Consider the following 18,641-nt stretch of genomic DNA (forward strand, 5'->3'; position numbering starts at 1 on the left):
TGTAAGAGAGGAGAGAGACGAGAGAGGAAGAGAATCGCACGTAATTACAATTAAAAAGAGGTTGCGACTTGCGAGTGATAATTATTCGAACTATACCCATGTTAGCTAATTAACTAATATATTATTATTTATCCGCATAATTTTCCCGATTATATTAATGGTTTTTTTAATTAAAAAAATCCTAGAAATTCACCAAATTCATTGTATCCTTGAACAAAAAAAAAAGAGAGATACAAAAATGTTTTTGTATATTACTAAGTATAGCTTGTGCTCTTATCTTCTCTCAAAAATAGAGAAGAACAAGTGTATGATCAAATCAATCAAGCATTTGGAACAGACTTTACTTCACTAAATTATAATTGCTATCAATGAGGATTGACGAGTTTACTAATCAAATATGAATTGTAAAATGAAAATATATTTATTTTCTTAAAAAAAATAAAAAGATCTAAAGAAATATTAAATTTTTTCTGGGTATTTGAAATTTTGATCAATTACAAAATTGTTGCTCTAACATTATAAAACAATGTTAAATTAATTAATCAAATACAACTTGCTTCCGAAAAATAAATATTTTTTTGAAAAAATTGAAAATAAGCAAATTTTAAAAGTTCGACCAAAACATTCTATCGATACAAAGTCTCCACTAAAATAAAGCTTCCTGTATACTAAAGAACGACTTGAAGCAAAGTATGTTCGTCATTTTGTAAAGAAGATATGCTTTTTCCATTCATTTTCTTTATTCTCTGTTCCTTTATTTCCCTTTTAAGATAGATTTCTTCTCTAAACAAATTAGTAATTACAAGTTATGCAGGAATTTGCAGCAAACAGTGAAATCTCGAAAACAGAGGAGTTTTCAAATAATCCAGAAATTCAAGAAACTGAGATAACACACGAAGAAGTTAAAGAGAGCAACAATTTAGATACTAAATGTGGAGAAAAAACGGAGAAAACTGCTGAAGTTGTAATAGATATTGATAAAAAAACAGAGTGTATTGATGAAAATCAAGTAATAGAAATTGTATGTCGAATATGTCATTTGAATGATGAAACTATAGAGATTTTGCAGCTTGGTTGTGATTGTAAAGGTGAACTTGGTGTTTGTCATCGCCATTGTGCTGAAGCATGGTTCAATCAGAGAGGCAACAGGTAACACCATTCTATATTTCAGAAGTTCTTCATACTTTGCATACGATTTAACTTATATATACTGACGGGGACATCTAAGTGAACACTGAGAATTCATAAAACCGACCTTTAAAACTGAGTGAATTCATATTGAATAGTGAGGAATGTAACAGTGTTATCTTGTGATTTTACAGATCATGTGAAATATGTGGGAAGACAGCAAAAAATGTGGAAACAAGAACATTAGCAGAAAGGCAGAACAGAATAATGGTGATAGAATGGAACCAAAGGGCAGTAGAAGCCAGAAGAAGTTCATATATAACCAGTTCCTCGGCTGCAACACGCGATGATTGTAGATGGAGATGTCAACAATCCTGCTGTAATTTCCTGCTTGCTTGCTTCGTCGTTGCCTTTACTCTCCCATGGTTCTTCCGACTTAATTTGCCATAACAAAAATACACTCTCAAATTTCTCTGTTCATGTTGTAATACATAGAACAATACTGTTAGTCAATTATACTCATTTTGCCATACCAAATGAAATGTTTCACAGCTGTTTTTGGTATGACAAAAGTCAAATCTCATGATGTGGTCATTCACATCGATATATTATGGGCAGAAATCTTCCAGTCATTTTCAACACAGCCAACTTGATGCACCTTCCGCAACAATTCATATATATGAATTGCATAATTTTTCCTATAAAGAATAAGTTGATGCAGCACAAGTTATTGAGCACTGTCATGGTGTTAAGGGAGAGAGAACTTTTTTTCATCTAAAAGTAAATGATGACAAGGCTAAACCAGAGAAACAACTAAGCAGTATATCATGGAAGTTTTAGTGCTAAAATAGGACGAACTTTTGCATCTAAAAGCGATGACACCGAGGCTAACAGGAAAATGATAAAAACCATATCATAGAAGTTTAATACATAAAAAGGGAGATTATGATTCGTCCTCTTTCTTTCTTTTTTTCCAAAAAAAGAGAAAAATAGTAACTATCATATGATTTTGTAACTAAAAGATCTATTTGTGGTCTGAAGTTTGGTTGAGCCAGTGCTGTAAGCAACTTGAGATTTTCGACAATGAAGCTCACCTCTTGGTCTGGCTGGAGTCTAGCATCTCTCTTCATTTGTTTAATCTGCTTCATTGACAGCTCTTAGGTTTCACTTGGATTCAGAGGAGTCTATTAGAACTGGCAAAAGCATGATAAGAGGCAAATTAATTAAACTCACGAGGAATGGTGGAACACATTTTAACAGAGAGTACCTAAAAGAGAGCACAAAGTTCCCAGGTCACAAATTGCCACCTCAAAGTGCATGTTTGATTTGTGCCTGATAGGATGAGTCATCTCAGTTAAGTCATCCTCGGATGAATTTCTCTATGATTAATACCAATAATCCCTTCCATTTAGATATAAAAATGGCCTTAGAATGACTCATTCTAACGATCATTCTGCATCCAAAGACAAGATGAGATGATGCATCAGCTTGATAACTCCTCACCTCACCACTAAAGAAAGGATAAAAAGATGAGTCGGCCGTATGTCTCCTCCTGCCATCTTATCTTGTGTACTAAACAGGGACAGTTTATACTAAGAATCTAATCCAAGCATATTAAAAGAAAACTCAAGGAAAGACGAGCAGAAGGCAATATCAGGAATAGAATCACAAACAGTAAATAGTTGAACCTAAGATCCACGATTTCATATAGACAATGACAGGAAGAGTTTAAGGACTTCAGAAGCCTATTCAGCTTGATACAATGTGAACCATATATTGAAAAAGGCAGCGTAAGAGGTAAAGGATCATGGACCTTAAGAGGCAAAGGATCATGGAAGTGAAACAGAACAAAGAAAATATACATGGAAATATTAGCCAATTAACTAATGTTTTGGGCTTTAGGCCTTTGATTTAACAGCTGGCATATAAAGAACCAATGATATAAAGAACCAAAATTACTTCCGAACCTTCAAAATTACCGAAAACCCTAAATGTGGGGCATATAAAGAACCAATGATAGGTGTTTTTCCAAACCTTTTCTATACTTAAGCTTAGCAGAGAATGACCAAAAGTGTGAAACCATACACAGAATATCAAAAGGTAAAAGGTAGATGAAAGAGAGAAGGGATACTGCACTTAGTTGCGCAAGAGACACCTTTTCCGGGTATATCAAGTCTAGAGTGATGCAATTAGCCAAAGAAGATAGAAATGTGTTTTTTTTATTGCTTTTATCCCTTAATATTCCAACAAGTAATACTACGCTTTTAAAAGACATATTAGCGTAAACTTTCCACTCACCTTCAATTAGGACAGGAAAACCAAAAAATAAGTTTCACGTAACCTAGCTGCCTATTGCAGGAGTTACTGACCTGAAAGGACGCCAGCAAGCTGCTACGGAATGTGACTGAAGTGGATCCAACCCACTACTTTTTCTTAAAGCCTTGGGCTTTCCTGGTGTTATTGAATCTTTTCAATCTCAAATACTGTCATTCTTGCAAATTTAAGGACAAAGTTGCATGTAAGAATCAACTTAGAGAGTAAGTGGATGTAAAAGCTTTGATATAATACTACTAAACTCAGTCATTGGCTTGGAAAGGACATGCAAATTGCAATACAAAAGAAGGCGGAAATTACACCTGACCCTTTTAACTGTATTTAGCTGCTAATTCCTTTCCTGATATGGAAAAAAATTGTAACTTCTACTTGTACACTTGCTTACTCCAAGGTGTATAAGTTTCTCAAATCAAGATAGCAAAGTGCTATCTTACCGAGAAAATTCACAAAATGTCAGGTGTCAAGGAGAATTACTATATAGTAACAAAATCTGAGAGAAATAAATGTCCTTTCTTTTCCTACCAAGGAAAGCTCAACTAAGTGAACGAGAAAGAAAATATAAATTTAAACTCACCATACTAAGTTCATGGCAATTGATAGAAGAAGCTTTGGAAGCTATCTTACTTGTCCCAAATCTTTGAATTGCTCAGTCCCCTGTCATAGAGACAGACAAGGAAAAAATTCATAACTGAAACCGGTATGAAGATCAATTCGGAAAATGAAGATGTAGGGAACTTACAACTTCAAGCTTCAATAGGCAAACTTCTGTTCAAGTAGTAACCCATAGCGCAACCGCATTAAAGTCTGCAAGTAATCATATGCATACCACAACATCAATTATCAATAAATTTGATAGCAACCAATAATTGTGGTCATTTAAAAGATCCTGAAAAAGGAACTGGCTATAGTCAACACATCTTAAACAACTTCAAAGAGCAGAAAAGATAAATCTGGCTCAAATAAGTAAGAACACTTTATTTCTAACTACTCGGGGAAAAAGAGCAGTACAATCCTCTCCTTTGATTTTTCTTCAGCCAAAAACGACAGCTTAATGATTTCAGATTCAAAGCCCAGAATGACATGCTGCAGAAAAGAGCAGTCCTAAATTGAACTGATTGTACTCTACTATCTACCTTTGAAATTCAATACTAAACATTACAAAAGAAAAAGTGGTCAGAGATTATCTGGAAGTATAAATGACTTACAGTTTTGGCCCACCTAATTGTTTCGCATCTGTAATAAAGAATGCATTTACTTCCGCATAATAAGTCTTGATCCGAGGGTCTTCCGGAAACCTCCTCTCTACCTCCATGAGGTAGGGGTAAGGTTTGCATACACTCTACCCTGCCCGGACCCCATTAGGTATATGTTGTTGTTATTGTTGTAATAACTTTTCACAGTTTCAACAGCATGTCATCACTATCTTTTGGACGAGGAAAGGTATAGAATTCACAACCTCTTCACAGCAGTGTCATGTGTTTGCCTCTTACAAGAGGATTAAGAACTTGACTTAAAATTGGGTAATGTAGGTTGTATACTCAGTTGCATGATCCCTGAGGTTTTAAAGCTTCCATAAAGACTTACAATGCAAAACCTTAGGCAATTAAACAAGATTAACACTTGGGTGGCAAAGTTGAACATCATCCCTAATTAATTTTGCAGTATCTTAGCCAATCGAATTTTAGACTGGATCTTCTTTGCTTCTTGCGAATATCCAGAACCACGAAGGCCATCAATAACACCACGTTTATCTGATTTAAGAATTCTCATGCCGCCTCTTATACACGATAGTAATAGCTTAGATGCTGCACGGAATCTCCTGGCATTGCAAAGACTATGCACCATAGTGGAGTAAGTAATAGAATCTTTGGCATCCATTGATTCAAACATCCGTAGAGCATGATCAAGGTGACCAGCTTTACACAACCCGTTAATAAAAGAATTCAAAGCAACCAAGTTAGAATCAAAACCCATCATACTCATATAGTCCAAATGTTGCTGGGCCTCCTTGAAATTACCAGTCCTGCACAAGCCATCAATAAAGATAGTGTGGGTGTACTTGTCAGACTCCAACCCTTTTTTTTCTGCCTCGTGTAACAATTTATAAGCATTATCCAGCTGACCTTCCTTACAATATAGATTAACAATGGTATTAAAAGACACCATATCAAGGTCAAAACCATTTGTAATTATATAGCCCAGGTACTCGTTGGCCTCATTCATCTTCCCAGTTTTAAGTAACATACTTGCAACTGTACAGTAAGCGAAGGCATCATATGTATATCCTTTCCTTCTCATCTCTGCAAAGATCTTAAGGCCTTCTTCAAATTGTTCACATTTGAAGCAGCATTTCATTACTGTCGTATAAGTGATGGCATTGGGGATATGACCTGATTCTACCAGCTCGTTGAGAAATTCTCTTGCAGTTTTACCCCGTCCTGACTTGCACAGTCCATGAATAAGAATGTTGTAAGTTGCTAATTGGGGAATAAATCCATGACGTTTTATACTCCTAAATAACATCAAGGCATTCTCTGTATATCCATTCATACAAAGACCATTAATTAATATATTGAATGTTGCTGGATGAACAGAAATATTTTTCAAAAGAATATCCTGAAAAACCCTGTATGCTTCATCTGGCTTTCTCAATTTAAAGAAGCAATGCATTAATGTATTGTAACTCCAAATATCAGGAAGAATACTCATCTCAAGCATTTCTTCAAACAGATCGAAACATCGAGATATCATGCAATATCTGGTAGCTCCAGCTATTAAAGAGTTATATGTAATAGTATCAGGATAAATTCCAGCCTCTTTCATCCTATAAAGGACGGAATAACCTGCATCAATGCCAACAAAGCGACAATATGCGGTAATCAGTGTATTATAAGTGACCACATCTGGTTGTACTCCAATTCTTATGCCATCAACTATTACAACTTCAGCTTTCTCCAATTGTTTCGCTTTACAAAGAGATGCTACGCAAATATTCATTAACCTTGTTGAAAGTCTACCTTTGATACTCCACATCTAATCCAAGAGTTTAGACCTGAGACCTGAATCATTTTTTAGCAAACTATCAGGCAAATCCTTTTCAAAAATATCAACTCTTCCCTTTGGAAATACAAAAGAGTAGTATTTTTCAGTTCAAAACTTCAAAATCCATAGATGGACATGCACAGTGCAATACCAAATCATTGTATGAAAGGCAGCCCTATCTGTTCTTCTTGGTAAATTGTTAGGAGTTATATAAGTTCTTAAAATCCATCAAAATGAAAACACAAAACACGAAATCATCTATTGGCACAGAACTAAAGGTTTTCATTGATGAAAAAAATAATCATATGTATTATCAGCAAGGAATTCTACTTTGCTCCGACTCTTCAAAAATGCCAACGAGTGCATGTCGGATCCTTCCAAATAATGCACTTTTGAAGGATCCAACAAGGGTGCAACCACATTATTGGATAGTCGGAGCAACATAAGCAAGGATAATTATAACTCAATCTACCTATATATTAATCCACTTACAATACCAAACTGGTGCTGCTCCAAGTAAACCACAAGTGTGGTGCTTTCTTTTTCTCAATTGCATTAGTTTATCGTCCATTTGTATGTAAACAGTGCCAAATTATTTAAAAATTCAAAACTTGGAGAAAGCAACAATGTAGTTTTGAATTATAAAAGCTGTGATTTTTCTTGTATTTTGATAAGAATAACAACTTTTGCATTACTATTATTAGCTAACACAAGTAACGAAATGAGCCTTTCAACCATTGTCCGTTCTGTACAAAGCGAGGAACAAACAAGCAATTACAAACAAAAATGAATTAACAACCATTGAAGGATATATAATTAGAAGTAACAATACAATTCATCAATGATTTGCCGGAAAAAATGAAATCTAGTAATTTTCGAGAAAAAAAAAGGAAAAGATTAGAGCCAACAATCAAAATGAAAATAATGTAAAACAACATTAACCTTCACAAAATTAATTATCGATAGATGAGCGAACAGTTAATCACCTCGGATATACAATAATACTCTGCCGGTAGCAACACCACCACCGGAAAACTTCAATACGACGGAGTACCAGTGGATTTCTGTTTCTGAATTCGGGTAATGATGGTAAGCATTTTTCATTTTTGGGCTGGGCCGCGTTATTGTCCATTTGGGCTCTCTCTCTCAGCTCGTATTGTTTACCAAACTAACCCACTTAAGTGTGTAAAAAAAAGTATTTATGTAATGGTCAAAATACATTTGAACTTTAAAGTAGGGAAATTGTATATAATAGCAAACTAATAATCTAAATTAAATGGAATAGCTAGGGTTTGATTTAATTGTGCTCCATAGCAAACATTAGCTAAAATTTGCCAGCGTCTCTCTCCCAAAAATCTCGCTTGCCACTCTCCATTCTCGCTCGCCTCTCTCGCTTTATACACAGAAGTGTATAATCCTGTTTCTGTTTTGTATAAAGCGAGAGAAAATTGTATATACACGTGCAAAAATGTATATCTTCGTGTTATACACTTAATTATACAATTTAAAAACATTTTACTTCAAATATTGCAGAGAAAAAGGCCAACGAATTATACACTTCTGAGTTACATATTGTGTATCCGATCTATGTTATAATGTATTCGAGATACTCTACATATGTATCCGATTTTTGTTACTTTTAAAGTGATTAATGTAATTATTAACTAAAGAGCGATATATTATAATTTCATATTGAAACTATGTGATTTCTAAATATATCCATTTTTTATATTAAAATCATTAGGTGTTTGTATTTTTTATCTAAATAATCATTAACTATTTATCAAAATATGCCTTAAAAGTATTGAGTCAGTAGCCACGCATACAAAATTTTATGAGCAAATTAAATTATCACGCGTTTTTTAATAATTATATACAAATACTTGGTCTAATCAAGTGTTGAGATATGTGTTGATAACTAGTTGATGATAAATCATGCAGGAAGCACAAATACCTAATATTTAAGACAAAATGTATTTGATGCCACATAAATTGAAGCAAAAGGCTACAATATAAACTGAATTCAGTTAGCAAAAGTAAACAATATGTATGCTTTAGTTTAGTTGAGCGGACGATGTTATGAGAAATAATTTTTTTATTTTTATGATATGATGTAAAAGTCATATTATCTTTTCAAATCACATTTATGATATTACACTTATTTGATTGCACAATTTGTTATATAAATAAGTTGAATTTTTGATACAAAATATGATTTGTAAGATATTATGGTATAAAAATATAAATTTACATCTCGCAAAAAAAAATATTTATTTTATATAGCAAATGTTTATAACCATATAAAACAAGATAAAAATGTCTAAGTGGCCGATTACACCGAATATATTGTTGATGTTGCGAAAGTAAACAAATGGGTCAAACCCGACCCAACTACGGCCCATAATCGCATAAGTTAGATAGCATTAGGGTTTTTCCATCATCTTCTTCATTAGGCTCAGTATTCTTCAACTCACTTGCTGCTGCTGCTGCAATTTCGTCCAGCAATGGTATTGCTCTGCAATTCCCGTTCCGTCAGTATTTCTTATTTTCTTACTGTATACGCCAATGGCGTCTAATTTCTTGTTGTGTTATAATGAGAGCAGGCTTCAGAGAAGAAATTGAGCAACCCCATGAGGGACATCAAGGTTCAGAAGCTTGTCCTCAATATCTCCGTCGGTGAGAGTGGAGATCGGCTTACAAGAGCAGCAAAGGTAAAACTTTTTTTTTTTAAATACAAAATGTCATGAATTTGTTATTTTCCTTTGTTTTGATGTTGAACTAAGTTTCGTTTTTTGATACTTAAGGTCTTGGAGCAACTTAGCGGCCAATCACCTGTTTTCTCCAAAGGTAAATTTTTGAATCTTCTATGCATTTTAATATCAGATACTCAGTTTGAACGCCCCTCGACTAATTCCCCGATATCTCCCACCATCAACATGCACCACGTAACTATGTTCTCTCCTCCAAGGCTAGAACAAATAGAAAGAAATCACATTTGAACCGGAGACCTAATATAGGAGTTAGGACATTGTCTAATCTGGAAATATCATTAGATATGCGCACTAATCATTTATCAATGCCTATGCATAAGCTGTGTGTTTGTGGACTTGTGGTTATTGGTTAACAATATTGCTCGTCTGGCTGACTTTTAAAATAGCTTAATTTTTGTCAGTTGCATGTTCAGTTCAGCACTGAAAAATGCTGGGTCAATACAGAAGGATTGTATAGCTGGCTCGATTTAGTTTTGGGATTAAGGTGTCATTTATTGATTGACTTATTAAAACAGTTCAAAAGTGAGTTTACAGGGAGTAACTCTCATTCTTGTTAAAAGTGACTTCTTTTTGATGAACGAAAACCTCAAGCAATAAGCAGTGTTTATTGCAGGTTCTTGTGATTGTACTGGATTTGTTCCCTTTAGTAGTAGTTTTTCCTAGCCAATGTAGATGTACAAGTATTTTTGCAAGATATTTATTCAAGCTAGTGTTACTAACTTGTCCAGATTGTCAAAACTTAATAACCATGTTATCCACGACTTATGGTTACCTAACTTGCTTCCTGTTTCTGTTCATACATTGATGCGTATAATTGGCTGGTGAATTAACAACCCAGTGATTTGCTCGATTACTTTGCTTGTGGACATTTATTCAACTAGCTTTGTCTTTATCTCAGTTTTGTCCGTGGACATTAATTAGTTTCTTACATCCTTGTGTGGTTCTCATCAACAGCAAGGTATACTGTGCGGTCCTTTGGTATCAGGCGTAATGAAAAAATAGCTTGCTACGTGACTGTCAGAGGTGAGAAAGCTATGCAGCTGCTTGAGAGTGGACTGAAAGTTAAGGAATATGAGTTGTTGAGAAGGAACTTCAGTGAAACCGGCTGCTTTGGGTTTGGTATTCAGGAGCACATTGATCTTGGAATTAAGTAAGCAGATTGTCATCTAGTACTTTCTGTGCTTAGGTTTCACGATCTACATAATTAGCTAGCTAGCTTTATTTTACTTAGGTGGTGGTTTGTTATTGGTCTATCTTTTTGAATGCATAACAAGAAAACTATGTTTGAGTTTCGTTGAAACTGCATAAAACTTAGTATGCATAGTTTAAGGAAATGATTTTACAAATATTTCTCTTTTATAAATGTTCTATTGCTTCTTATGTTTGCTGCATCTTACCATATCAACCGCGATAGGTTATGAATCCGGTACACATATATAAACTGTTATCTTCTTCGTTCTGAAGTTGAGTCATTTTGTTTTTTTCTTCTCTGTTTTACAGGTATGACCCTTCAACTGGTATTTATGGTATGGATTTCTATGTTGTCTTGGAGCGTCCTGGATACCGTGTTGCTCGTCGCCGCAGGTGCAAGTCTCGTGTCGGGATCCAGCACAGGGTCACAAAGGAGGATTCAATGAAGTGGTTCCAGGTCAAATATGAAGGTGTTATCCTTAACAAGTCCTCAAACATTCAGTGATAAGTTGAGAACCAGCTTAGCAAGTTTATGCATTTTGTAGACTGATGTCTATATCACTCCTAGAGGGAAGTTTTGGGGAATTTCTATTAGTTGGTGTATGAGGGAGGATGTGTTAGTTCCCATTTTGTCTATCAGATGAACTCAAATCTTTTTTTTTTTTGTGTTGCAATCATAGTAGAACCATTAATCTAGCATCACAAGAGATGTTACGAATACCTAATTGGTTTCAATTGTGGTGATGAATGGTGTTGTTTTCAACATTTTTTTTCAAATTGTATTTGGGCGTTGGATGTTCCATCTTTGGCATGAAGTGCAATTATGCAACCCAATATACTATGACTCAGCCCAACTAATTTTAGGTAGGTTGATTAAATGATTTATTAATTGATTTGCGCTATTCAAATTCAGCCCAAATCGTTCATGTACTATCTAAAAATAGTGAAGATACTAGCTACCTCCAAGGCCATTCTCATAAATTATGTGCCAAAATTGGCTATTTGTGCACTTCTATAAAAAAAAAAAATTAAAATTAGTACATCTAAAATGTGGAAGGGGATTACAAGGTAGAGTCAAACCCTTACCAACTAAGTGAACGTGAAAGTTCAGGCAACCGACCAACCAGCTGAGCTACTAATAAGATCCGTGGCTATTGTGGTGCATGAACTTTGAATTGATAGAAATTTTATACTTGAGATGAAGGTTGTTTACATGATAAGAAGAAAGTTGTGCAAACTTGATGGAACACTTCAAGTATAACACCACGATATTCCTCAGCATTCATAGAAACATAATAATTCAAAAGTCTCCTTAAATCTTTAGGATCACAAATCCTATTTGCAATTATCATCTGTTCAATTGACTCCCTAAAATCCTCTCTTGGATCATAAGATGATTTCTCCATAGCTATCATCACTATAAACTTTGTCTTCTCATCTCGCTCCGCCCTCCTCCTCCTTCTCCTCATCTCTTCGTTTTTCGCCTCTTCTCTTTCTCTGATCATCTTGTCTAACCTCTCTTGAACCATAGCATGTGTTAGGCTCGAAATAGTCGGATATCTACTAGAACTGGAACTTTCAGCTTCTTCTGAAGACGACGAAACACTCAGCCTACAGCTACAACACAAGGCACTGCATCCCTTAAGCTTCTGCTTCTTAGCTGCTGCTGCCACTGCCGCCTTAGAGTTCTGCATTCTTTGAGCACAGATGTATGATTTGAAGGAGAGATGTTTAAGGGAAAATAATTTATGCAATTAGAAAGTGGGGTTTCACTAATCATGATTGTGTCTCAAGATTAATGAACCTGTGAAGATCACTAAGGATATAAGAGACATTCTTTTAGCTCATAAAAAACTTGTGATCATGATGTTAATTAGATATTCTTGATTTTCTTTAAAGATTTGTGTTAGGTGTCATGCTTTTTAAGATGTGGTTGAGAAGATAAGTAATCACGTTTCTCTACAATTATAAACACCATTAAAAGAAGATTGAAGAAACAGAAAAAGTTGCTAAAAAAGGTGAGAACTTTTGATTGTTTTCACATGCTAGGTGCCAGGTCCTATGTACTAGTTGATTTCAAGTATCTGGAAAAGCTTGGTGGTGGTGTACTAGTGAAATGGCTGCTATATATCAAGTTGATGAAACAAAGGGAAGACATTATGTTGTAGGAACCACTTGGACTCATCATGGAAGATGAAAAAGCTCCTGCACAATTGGAATAAAAATAAGATTTTATTTTAGGTAAACGAGAAACTCGATGGAGATGGGCCTGTCCTTCTACTCTTGTCCAGTTAAATACCAGGCCACAGGGTTCACATCCCTGACCTGTGCCTAATCTACACATCACTTGCGACGCTCTTACCACTAAACTAAAGCTCTATGGGCTGGAATATAAGCAAGATTGGTCTTCATTCGGAACAGCTTAGAAGAAAATGCATATGGTTTAACCTATAGTTTAATGTGAGTCAGATTTAACTTTTCTTTGCCATAATTGGCAGTTACTTTAGATAGCTCATCTTAGTTGGCTACATCAGATTTGATCTGAGACTTGCAGGGTGAATTTAATATGGTTAATACAGAATTAGATCAATAAGCAAATGCAAAACTCACATAAAAAAACAGAACTTTTCTCTACACAACATAAACGCCAATTATGTAGAAATGACACAATAATAAGAGTTGATGGACAAAAACATATTTAAACTATCACCTTTACGCGAGTTTCATACCTCAATTATCTCAACCTACCTAAACTATCACTCTCCTTGTATTAAAAAACACCTCGATATTGAATTGACCAAATTATTTGTTCCAAAGTATATGTCAATTCAGTACCAAGGTGCGCTTTAATACAAAGAGAGTGAAAATATATTATAGATTCTAGAATACTATCATACCTTTGTTTTGTTGTGTGAAGAAACTACAAAACTTGCAAAGCACACACCTCAACCACCCTGCCGGTGTGAATTGAACAACATATTCGTTGCCAAGTTGGGGTGTTAGAATTGATAGTTGAGGTATGAAACTCGCAAAAATGTGATAGTTTAGGTTTGCTTTTTTCCATTAACACAAATAATAAAATTTGCAAGTAGGACCTGTGATACAAAATGATTGCAAGGGAGCATGAAAAAACAGTAGGGCCTATGAAATCATGTTAAAAAATATAAACTCATTCATAAAGTAAGGCTAATCTGTAGTCTAGGGAATATAGTATGCATGATGCTAAGCATTAGGCTTCTTTATCCACTTAAAAGCAAGTTGGTGAATGCAAAATCATAAACTACAAGGCATAGCCCAAATAATAGACTTCTTATAATAGGTATTCCTTTAATGATTAGACATCCTCCTTCTCTTATGGAGGAAATTCAAGAGTAGCCCACAAGTAAAGCTCAAAACTCAATTCTACTTCACTTTTGTTAACCTTTTCCAATGTGCTACAAATTTCCAATGTGTTCCTACTATGGGTCCCCAATTGAGAACTCCAAAGATAAAGTTAACTTCTGCAGCGAGGGAAAATTCCAGTCTTTCTTATGATCGTATAAACTACTCTGATATCCACAATTTATGGTTCTAAGTTTATAATTCAAGCTCCAAAATTTACAACATAAACTACTCCACTATCATTTTTTCTGGTACAAAAGAACTGAACTTCATGAGTTCTTGAACTGTATAATGGTTATATAATATAAGAAAAGAGACAAAAAGAGATCAAATTTATTTTAAAATATGGGAAAAACTACAAATTGTGTTCTGATTTCACACTACCACTGATTAGTAGATTGAAAAACCAGAAGGAAGATCGGTGTGCTCGTATTCAATGGAAAGGGGGTTTTTCCTGGGAGGCTAGGGTGCCAGGGAAGTTGTTCAAACAAGTATTGAGTATATGCATTTATAAGAAAATGCCATTTTGACTGACTTATAATTTACACAATCATGATGCTTGACACATTAAATCACATCTCAAGACCATACAAGATCATCATGTACACCACATACTAAGAAATTCTCAACGAAGTAAACGAAGTTAAGAGGATAAATTCAATCAAGTAACAGAAAAAACACCCGGAATAGAAGCCAGCACATTATTAAAAATAAGAACCACACCAAGTAGAAGAAATGTGCCTTACTTGCACCAAATAGAAAGAGGCCTCTAGTAAAGTGGAAGAGGAGCAGATGCATGTGCGACTATTTCATGTACAAGTAAGATCTCAAACTCCACGATGAGAAATAATGAGCTTTCACTGTTACAGAGTGGAGGTAACTTGAGGACACATCACATCTTGCTTCATAGTCTAATTACCATGATACTGTCAGTTTACATACATTTAGTCTTTCTCTAGCTGAACAAGGACAGTCATTGGTTTTAGGTAAATGCTGCAAAATATAATATTCACATGTTGACAGGTCCCCCATGCTACAAAATAGCATTAGTCTGGAGAAGCAGAGCATGCCATTACTAGCTCAGAACATAGTAATAGATGTCGCCAAGTGGAAAAATGATAATATGGTGAAAAATGCATTATTATGCAGACTTTTTGAGTTTGAGATAGGTTAAATATTGAGGACATACAACTACTTACTTTTCTTGCTGGTTAAACATCCTATTCTCACTCTAGAATGCTCCTCTAGCAAAATGCAATTAAATAGCTACTTTGGGATGATAAACATCCTACTGTCACTGTACAATGAAATCATATGAGCTAACTTTTACAATTTGCAATTAAGTGAAGTCTCAGTAAGTTCATGCACCAAATGGTAAAGCAGAGCAACTGCAATAAAGGCTTTCCCATATGAGAGAGATCAGTAGATTTGAAGCTTTAATTCCTGCATAAATTAGGAAAGATTTACGCCTGTATTTCTTCCATCCAGTCCACCCTCAATGTCGTTGACCAATCCATGTTAACTTTTAACATTAAGCCCACATAATAACATATTAGAAGCTGTGTACAGAAAAAGTTGTAGATAACTGATAAGAGGGGAGAGCCCCACAAGAATATGCAAGATGATTAGCACGACTTGGCATTTGTAGCATGCAATAGTTGTACCACATGCTGCACTGGTAGTTCGTACCCCTTCACTTTTCATTCCTGTTTACATTGTTTGTTCAGTTTATTCTCGTCGCTTTCATTATAAAATAAAATGTTCTTTCTTGTTGCTTTCAACATTTCCCTTACTTCTGCAACAGAAATGAAATTGGAAGATTGATTTGCTACCTAATATAACTCCATGGAAGACGCAATTAAACAAAGAGAATTAGAATCATACTCATGATAAAGGACAACTAACCGATAGAGAATTTGGAGAATCATCATTTCTTCTACATGATAGAATATTGCGAGACGAGATACAAGTTCATCATAGCAGCTAAAATTTTCCATTTTACATTAGCTCAAACCAATCTCACATCCCTATCTCTCGTACCAGCCATACCGTTCGTTTCAAACTACAAAATCTCTCCCCTAATACAACATACCCAATAGTTCAACGAAAAAAACAATACAAACCTCACAGGATAACCAACAATACAACAACAAGAATCAACAAGATTGAGCACGTTAGGGTATTACAAGTTTCTTCCCAGCATAGATGGTGTCCCCTTCAAGCCCGTTAGCGTCCTTAATTTCCTCGATTGACACCTAATGAAATCCAATCATACATTCAAATTATCACCAGGCCAATAAATGTGTAAAAGAAGAAACTTCCTCCTGATATATTTTTTTCATGGGTACTGATAAACCAAATATTCAACAAGATACATCATTTGTCCAGAAAAGAATATTGAGTTTCCAGTGTAAAGATCAAAACATCTAAGGAATTGGACATTGATTTCCTGATATAAACGTCTCATTTTTACTAATCAAATAATTTGAAAAGTATTATTTTTAAACTTACCAAATATCAATGGTATCATTCATAATTTTATACTCAATCTGTCTCAATTTATACAGTCCCTTTTACTTTTTAGTCAGTATAAAAGAAAGATTTTTTAAAAAAGTTCTTATTTCTTAAACTCAGTATCAAGTCAAATTAATAGCAATGCGAATGCATACCCCATATTTTCTAGAGAGTCCCCAAAGAGTGTCTCCCCGCTCAATCTCTATCACATTTGGTGAAACTTCCTTCTTCTCTCTTTTCTCCACGCAACAATTTGGTTTCTAAAGAGAAAACAAAGCAAATACATTAATGCGAAAAACTTAAAACGATTGAACACAAATTTTTGTAAATGTACAAAATGCAATTACAAGCAAGTTAGTCACAACCTTGACTATGAGCTCAGGCTCTGGTTGGCATTGTTGAAGCACTTGAGGCTGAGTTTGAGATGGAGCTGACTCGAAAACTATTGCCTTTACTTCACTGGTTTTACTGTTGATGTTTTGATGGTTGAATGGATTGAGTGCTTTGAGAATGCTCATCGCGATTCCCGAAACGACCACGAAACCAGCTGCCTTTGCTATAGTTTTCTCCTGATCGGAGTTGTCTTCCTCATTACCGGAGCCATTTTCCGGCGGACGTCGATTATTCCACATCGCTCGATCGATCTGGTTCGATTTTTTGGAAGAAGAAAAGTGGAAAGGGGTTTTAGGGATTTCAGACTGAGGTTTGAATTCCGAGGGAAATCACCACGCGTTTGTATCACGCGCGCTTCCCTCATAATTTGTTCTCAAAAGTCAAGTCACCTAATTATTTTTGCAATAATAGGTCCTTATAGTTGCTTCATTGCAATATTTCCCCCTTCAAGTTTCTAAATTCTCTCCCTTCCCCTTTTAAGTTCTGAATATTTCTAAAGTAGCCCCCCCTAAAATCTTTTAAGACATTGGTTACAATATTTGTAACCAATTTTAGAAATACATTAATAACATAATTATAAAATGATGCTCCCATCATTTATATTTACTTATATTATTTATTATTGTTATATGAATAAAAATATTTTTATACTTTTATCTATCACTTTTAGCATATAAAATTAATAAGTTTTTTATTATACTTTTAATATTAATAATCTATTTTCAATATTTAATAAATATACTAACGTCAATTAATATAGATATTCTGATAAAATATTTCGTATTAATAATAATATTTTAAAGGCATGCAAAGTACAAAATGAACAATGAAATAGTATTAAAAAGATACTTATAATTCTTATTTAAATAAAAAAATATATTAGTATATACTTGTCATTAATCATATAATTTTTCGTCAAATAGGGTTTGAATGAACTTCGACTAGGAGCAGGATGCTATCTAAAGATCTGATTAGAAATATATTCGAACACTCTTTCGATGTTATGCCATTGTGATGACACGAGAACTGCCAAATGGCGTTAGGTGGTCTGACACTGCTCCTCTATGGATTACTGTCATTAAAAGATAAAGGGAAAAGGGATAAAAATGCCCTTAAACTATGTGAAAGGAATAAAAATATTCTCCCTTCATAGTTTGGCTCAAAATGCCTTTATCGTTAATGATTTGGCTCAAAAATGCACTCGTAGTCAATATTTTGATCCATAAATACCCCTATTTACAAAATGGGCCAAAAATGTTCTTTTTCTGAATAAATATATTATTATTTTTTTAAACATATCTTCTTCCTAATTAAAATATTATTAAGAAACAATATTCCTGTTTTCTTTCTTCTAAAATCACTTTAACAAATAAAACTGTAAAAAATATTTTTCTTCTTAATCTCATTTTATTAATTAAAATAGAATAATTTCATATGCTCTTTCGTAGATAATAAATCTCATATATATATATATATAATCATAGTATATTTATCATTAATTTATATTTATATAACGATAAAAATATTAATGATGATATAATTTTTTTTTATTTTTTTCTGAATTAAAGTAAGATGAACATTTACAAATTTTTTTAAAAAACATTAATTGAAAAAAAAAGTGTCAAAAATAAAATAATAATATATATTTAGAAAATAAACTTTTTGGACCTATTAAATAACAGTAAGGATATTTTTAGATCAAACTACAAATAGGGAGATATTTTTGTTTCTTTCGAATAATTTAAGGATATTTTTGAATCAAAATATTAACAATAAAAACATTATTAAGTCAAACTATAAACGAATGACATTTTTATTCCTCTTACGTAGTTTAAAAGTATTTTTTCTCAAGATAAAAACTAATTTTGGACAAAGAAATTAGAGATG

The 18,641-nt window shown here is 34.0% G+C and overlaps 5 protein-coding genes across 12 annotated transcripts; 2 read left to right on the forward strand and 3 right to left on the reverse strand.

Moving 5' to 3' along the window:
• The first annotated feature begins 677 nt into the window (after positions 1-677).
• LOC101256197 (uncharacterized) lies at positions 678-1,670 on the forward strand. Its single transcript, XM_010325373.4, has 2 exons — positions 678-1,149; positions 1,323-1,670. The coding sequence occupies exons 1-2, from the start codon at positions 809-811 to the stop codon at positions 1,576-1,578; spliced, it is 597 nt and encodes a 198-aa protein (XP_010323675.3). The 5' UTR covers positions 678-808; the 3' UTR covers positions 1,579-1,670.
• Positions 1,257-7,634, reverse strand: LOC101255901 (putative pentatricopeptide repeat-containing protein At4g17915). 8 transcript variants are annotated; one of them, XM_010325378.4, is made up of 9 exons: positions 7,491-7,623; positions 6,480-6,521; positions 4,668-6,305; positions 4,202-4,266; positions 4,037-4,116; positions 3,498-3,619; positions 2,396-2,581; positions 2,223-2,321; positions 1,257-1,826 (listed from the first exon to the last, which is right to left on the reverse strand). In XM_010325378.4, the coding sequence occupies exons 2-3, from the start codon at positions 6,493-6,495 to the stop codon at positions 5,113-5,115; spliced, it is 1,209 nt and encodes a 402-aa protein (XP_010323680.1). In that variant the 5' UTR covers positions 6,496-6,521; positions 7,491-7,623; the 3' UTR covers positions 1,257-1,826; positions 2,223-2,321; positions 2,396-2,581; positions 3,498-3,619; positions 4,037-4,116; positions 4,202-4,266; positions 4,668-5,112. The 8 variants fall into 8 exon arrangements, with proteins under 8 accessions (XP_010323680.1, XP_010323677.1, XP_004243786.1 ...); XM_010325375.4 differs by having other exon boundaries at positions 3,498-3,611; positions 4,668-6,521; positions 7,491-7,634; XM_004243738.5 differs by having other exon boundaries at positions 4,681-6,521.
• A 1,177-nt stretch (positions 7,635-8,811) lies between these two features.
• Positions 8,812-11,243, forward strand: LOC101268775 (large ribosomal subunit protein uL5z). The gene is made up of 5 exons (XM_004243225.5): positions 8,812-9,011; positions 9,108-9,215; positions 9,309-9,351; positions 10,230-10,425; positions 10,776-11,243. Exons 1-5 carry the CDS (start codon positions 9,009-9,011, stop codon positions 10,969-10,971), a joined length of 546 nt encoding a protein of 181 aa, XP_004243273.1. The 5' UTR covers positions 8,812-9,008; the 3' UTR covers positions 10,972-11,243.
• Positions 11,244-11,653: 410 nt separating this feature from the next.
• OFP15 (OVATE family protein OFP15) lies at positions 11,654-12,160 on the reverse strand. The gene has a single exon (XM_010325778.1). The coding sequence runs from the start codon at positions 12,158-12,160 to the stop codon at positions 11,654-11,656; it is 507 nt and encodes a 168-aa protein (XP_010324080.1).
• A 3,595-nt stretch (positions 12,161-15,755) lies between these two features.
• On the reverse strand, positions 15,756-17,113 carry LOC101268486 (uncharacterized). The gene is made up of 3 exons (XM_004243224.5): positions 16,727-17,113; positions 16,517-16,621; positions 15,756-16,102 (listed from the first exon to the last, which is right to left on the reverse strand). Exons 1-3 carry the CDS (start codon positions 16,991-16,993, stop codon positions 16,022-16,024), a joined length of 453 nt encoding a protein of 150 aa, XP_004243272.1. The 5' UTR covers positions 16,994-17,113; the 3' UTR covers positions 15,756-16,021.
• Positions 17,114-18,641: the final 1,528 nt, after the last annotated feature.

This window comes from Solanum lycopersicum, chromosome 7, assembly GCF_036512215.1.
Source record: "Solanum lycopersicum chromosome 7, SLM_r2.1".
NCBI classification, from domain to species: domain Eukaryota; kingdom Viridiplantae; phylum Streptophyta; class Magnoliopsida; order Solanales; family Solanaceae; genus Solanum; species Solanum lycopersicum.

Coding starts and splice junctions, on each gene's coding strand:
- LOC101256197 (XM_010325373.4), top strand. CDS start 809: ATGCAGGAATTTGCAGCAAACAGTGAAATCTCGAAAACAGAGGAGTTT. Junction 1,150..1,322: donor TTCAATCAGAGAGGCAACAG/GTAACACCATTC, acceptor GTGATTTTACAG/ATCATGTGAAATATGTGGGA.
- LOC101255901 (XM_010325375.4), bottom strand. CDS start 6,495: ATGTGGAGTATCAAAGGTAGACTTTCAACAAGGTTAATGAATATTTGC.
- LOC101268775 (XM_004243225.5), top strand. Junction 9,352..10,229: donor ATCACCTGTTTTCTCCAAAG/GTAAATTTTTGA, acceptor TCTCATCAACAG/CAAGGTATACTGTGCGGTCC. Junction 10,426..10,775: donor CACATTGATCTTGGAATTAA/GTAAGCAGATTG, acceptor TCTGTTTTACAG/GTATGACCCTTCAACTGGTA.
- OFP15 (XM_010325778.1), bottom strand. CDS start 12,160: ATGCAGAACTCTAAGGCGGCAGTGGCAGCAGCAGCTAAGAAGCAGAAG.
- LOC101268486 (XM_004243224.5), bottom strand. CDS start 16,993: ATGTGGAATAATCGACGTCCGCCGGAAAATGGCTCCGGTAATGAGGAA. Junction 16,622..16,726: donor AGCCTGAGCTCATAGTCAAG/GTTGTGACTAAC, acceptor TTTTCTCTTTAG/AAACCAAATTGTTGCGTGGA. Junction 16,103..16,516: donor GACTCTCTAGAAAATATGGG/GTATGCATTCGC, acceptor GGATTTCATTAG/GTGTCAATCGAGGAAATTAA.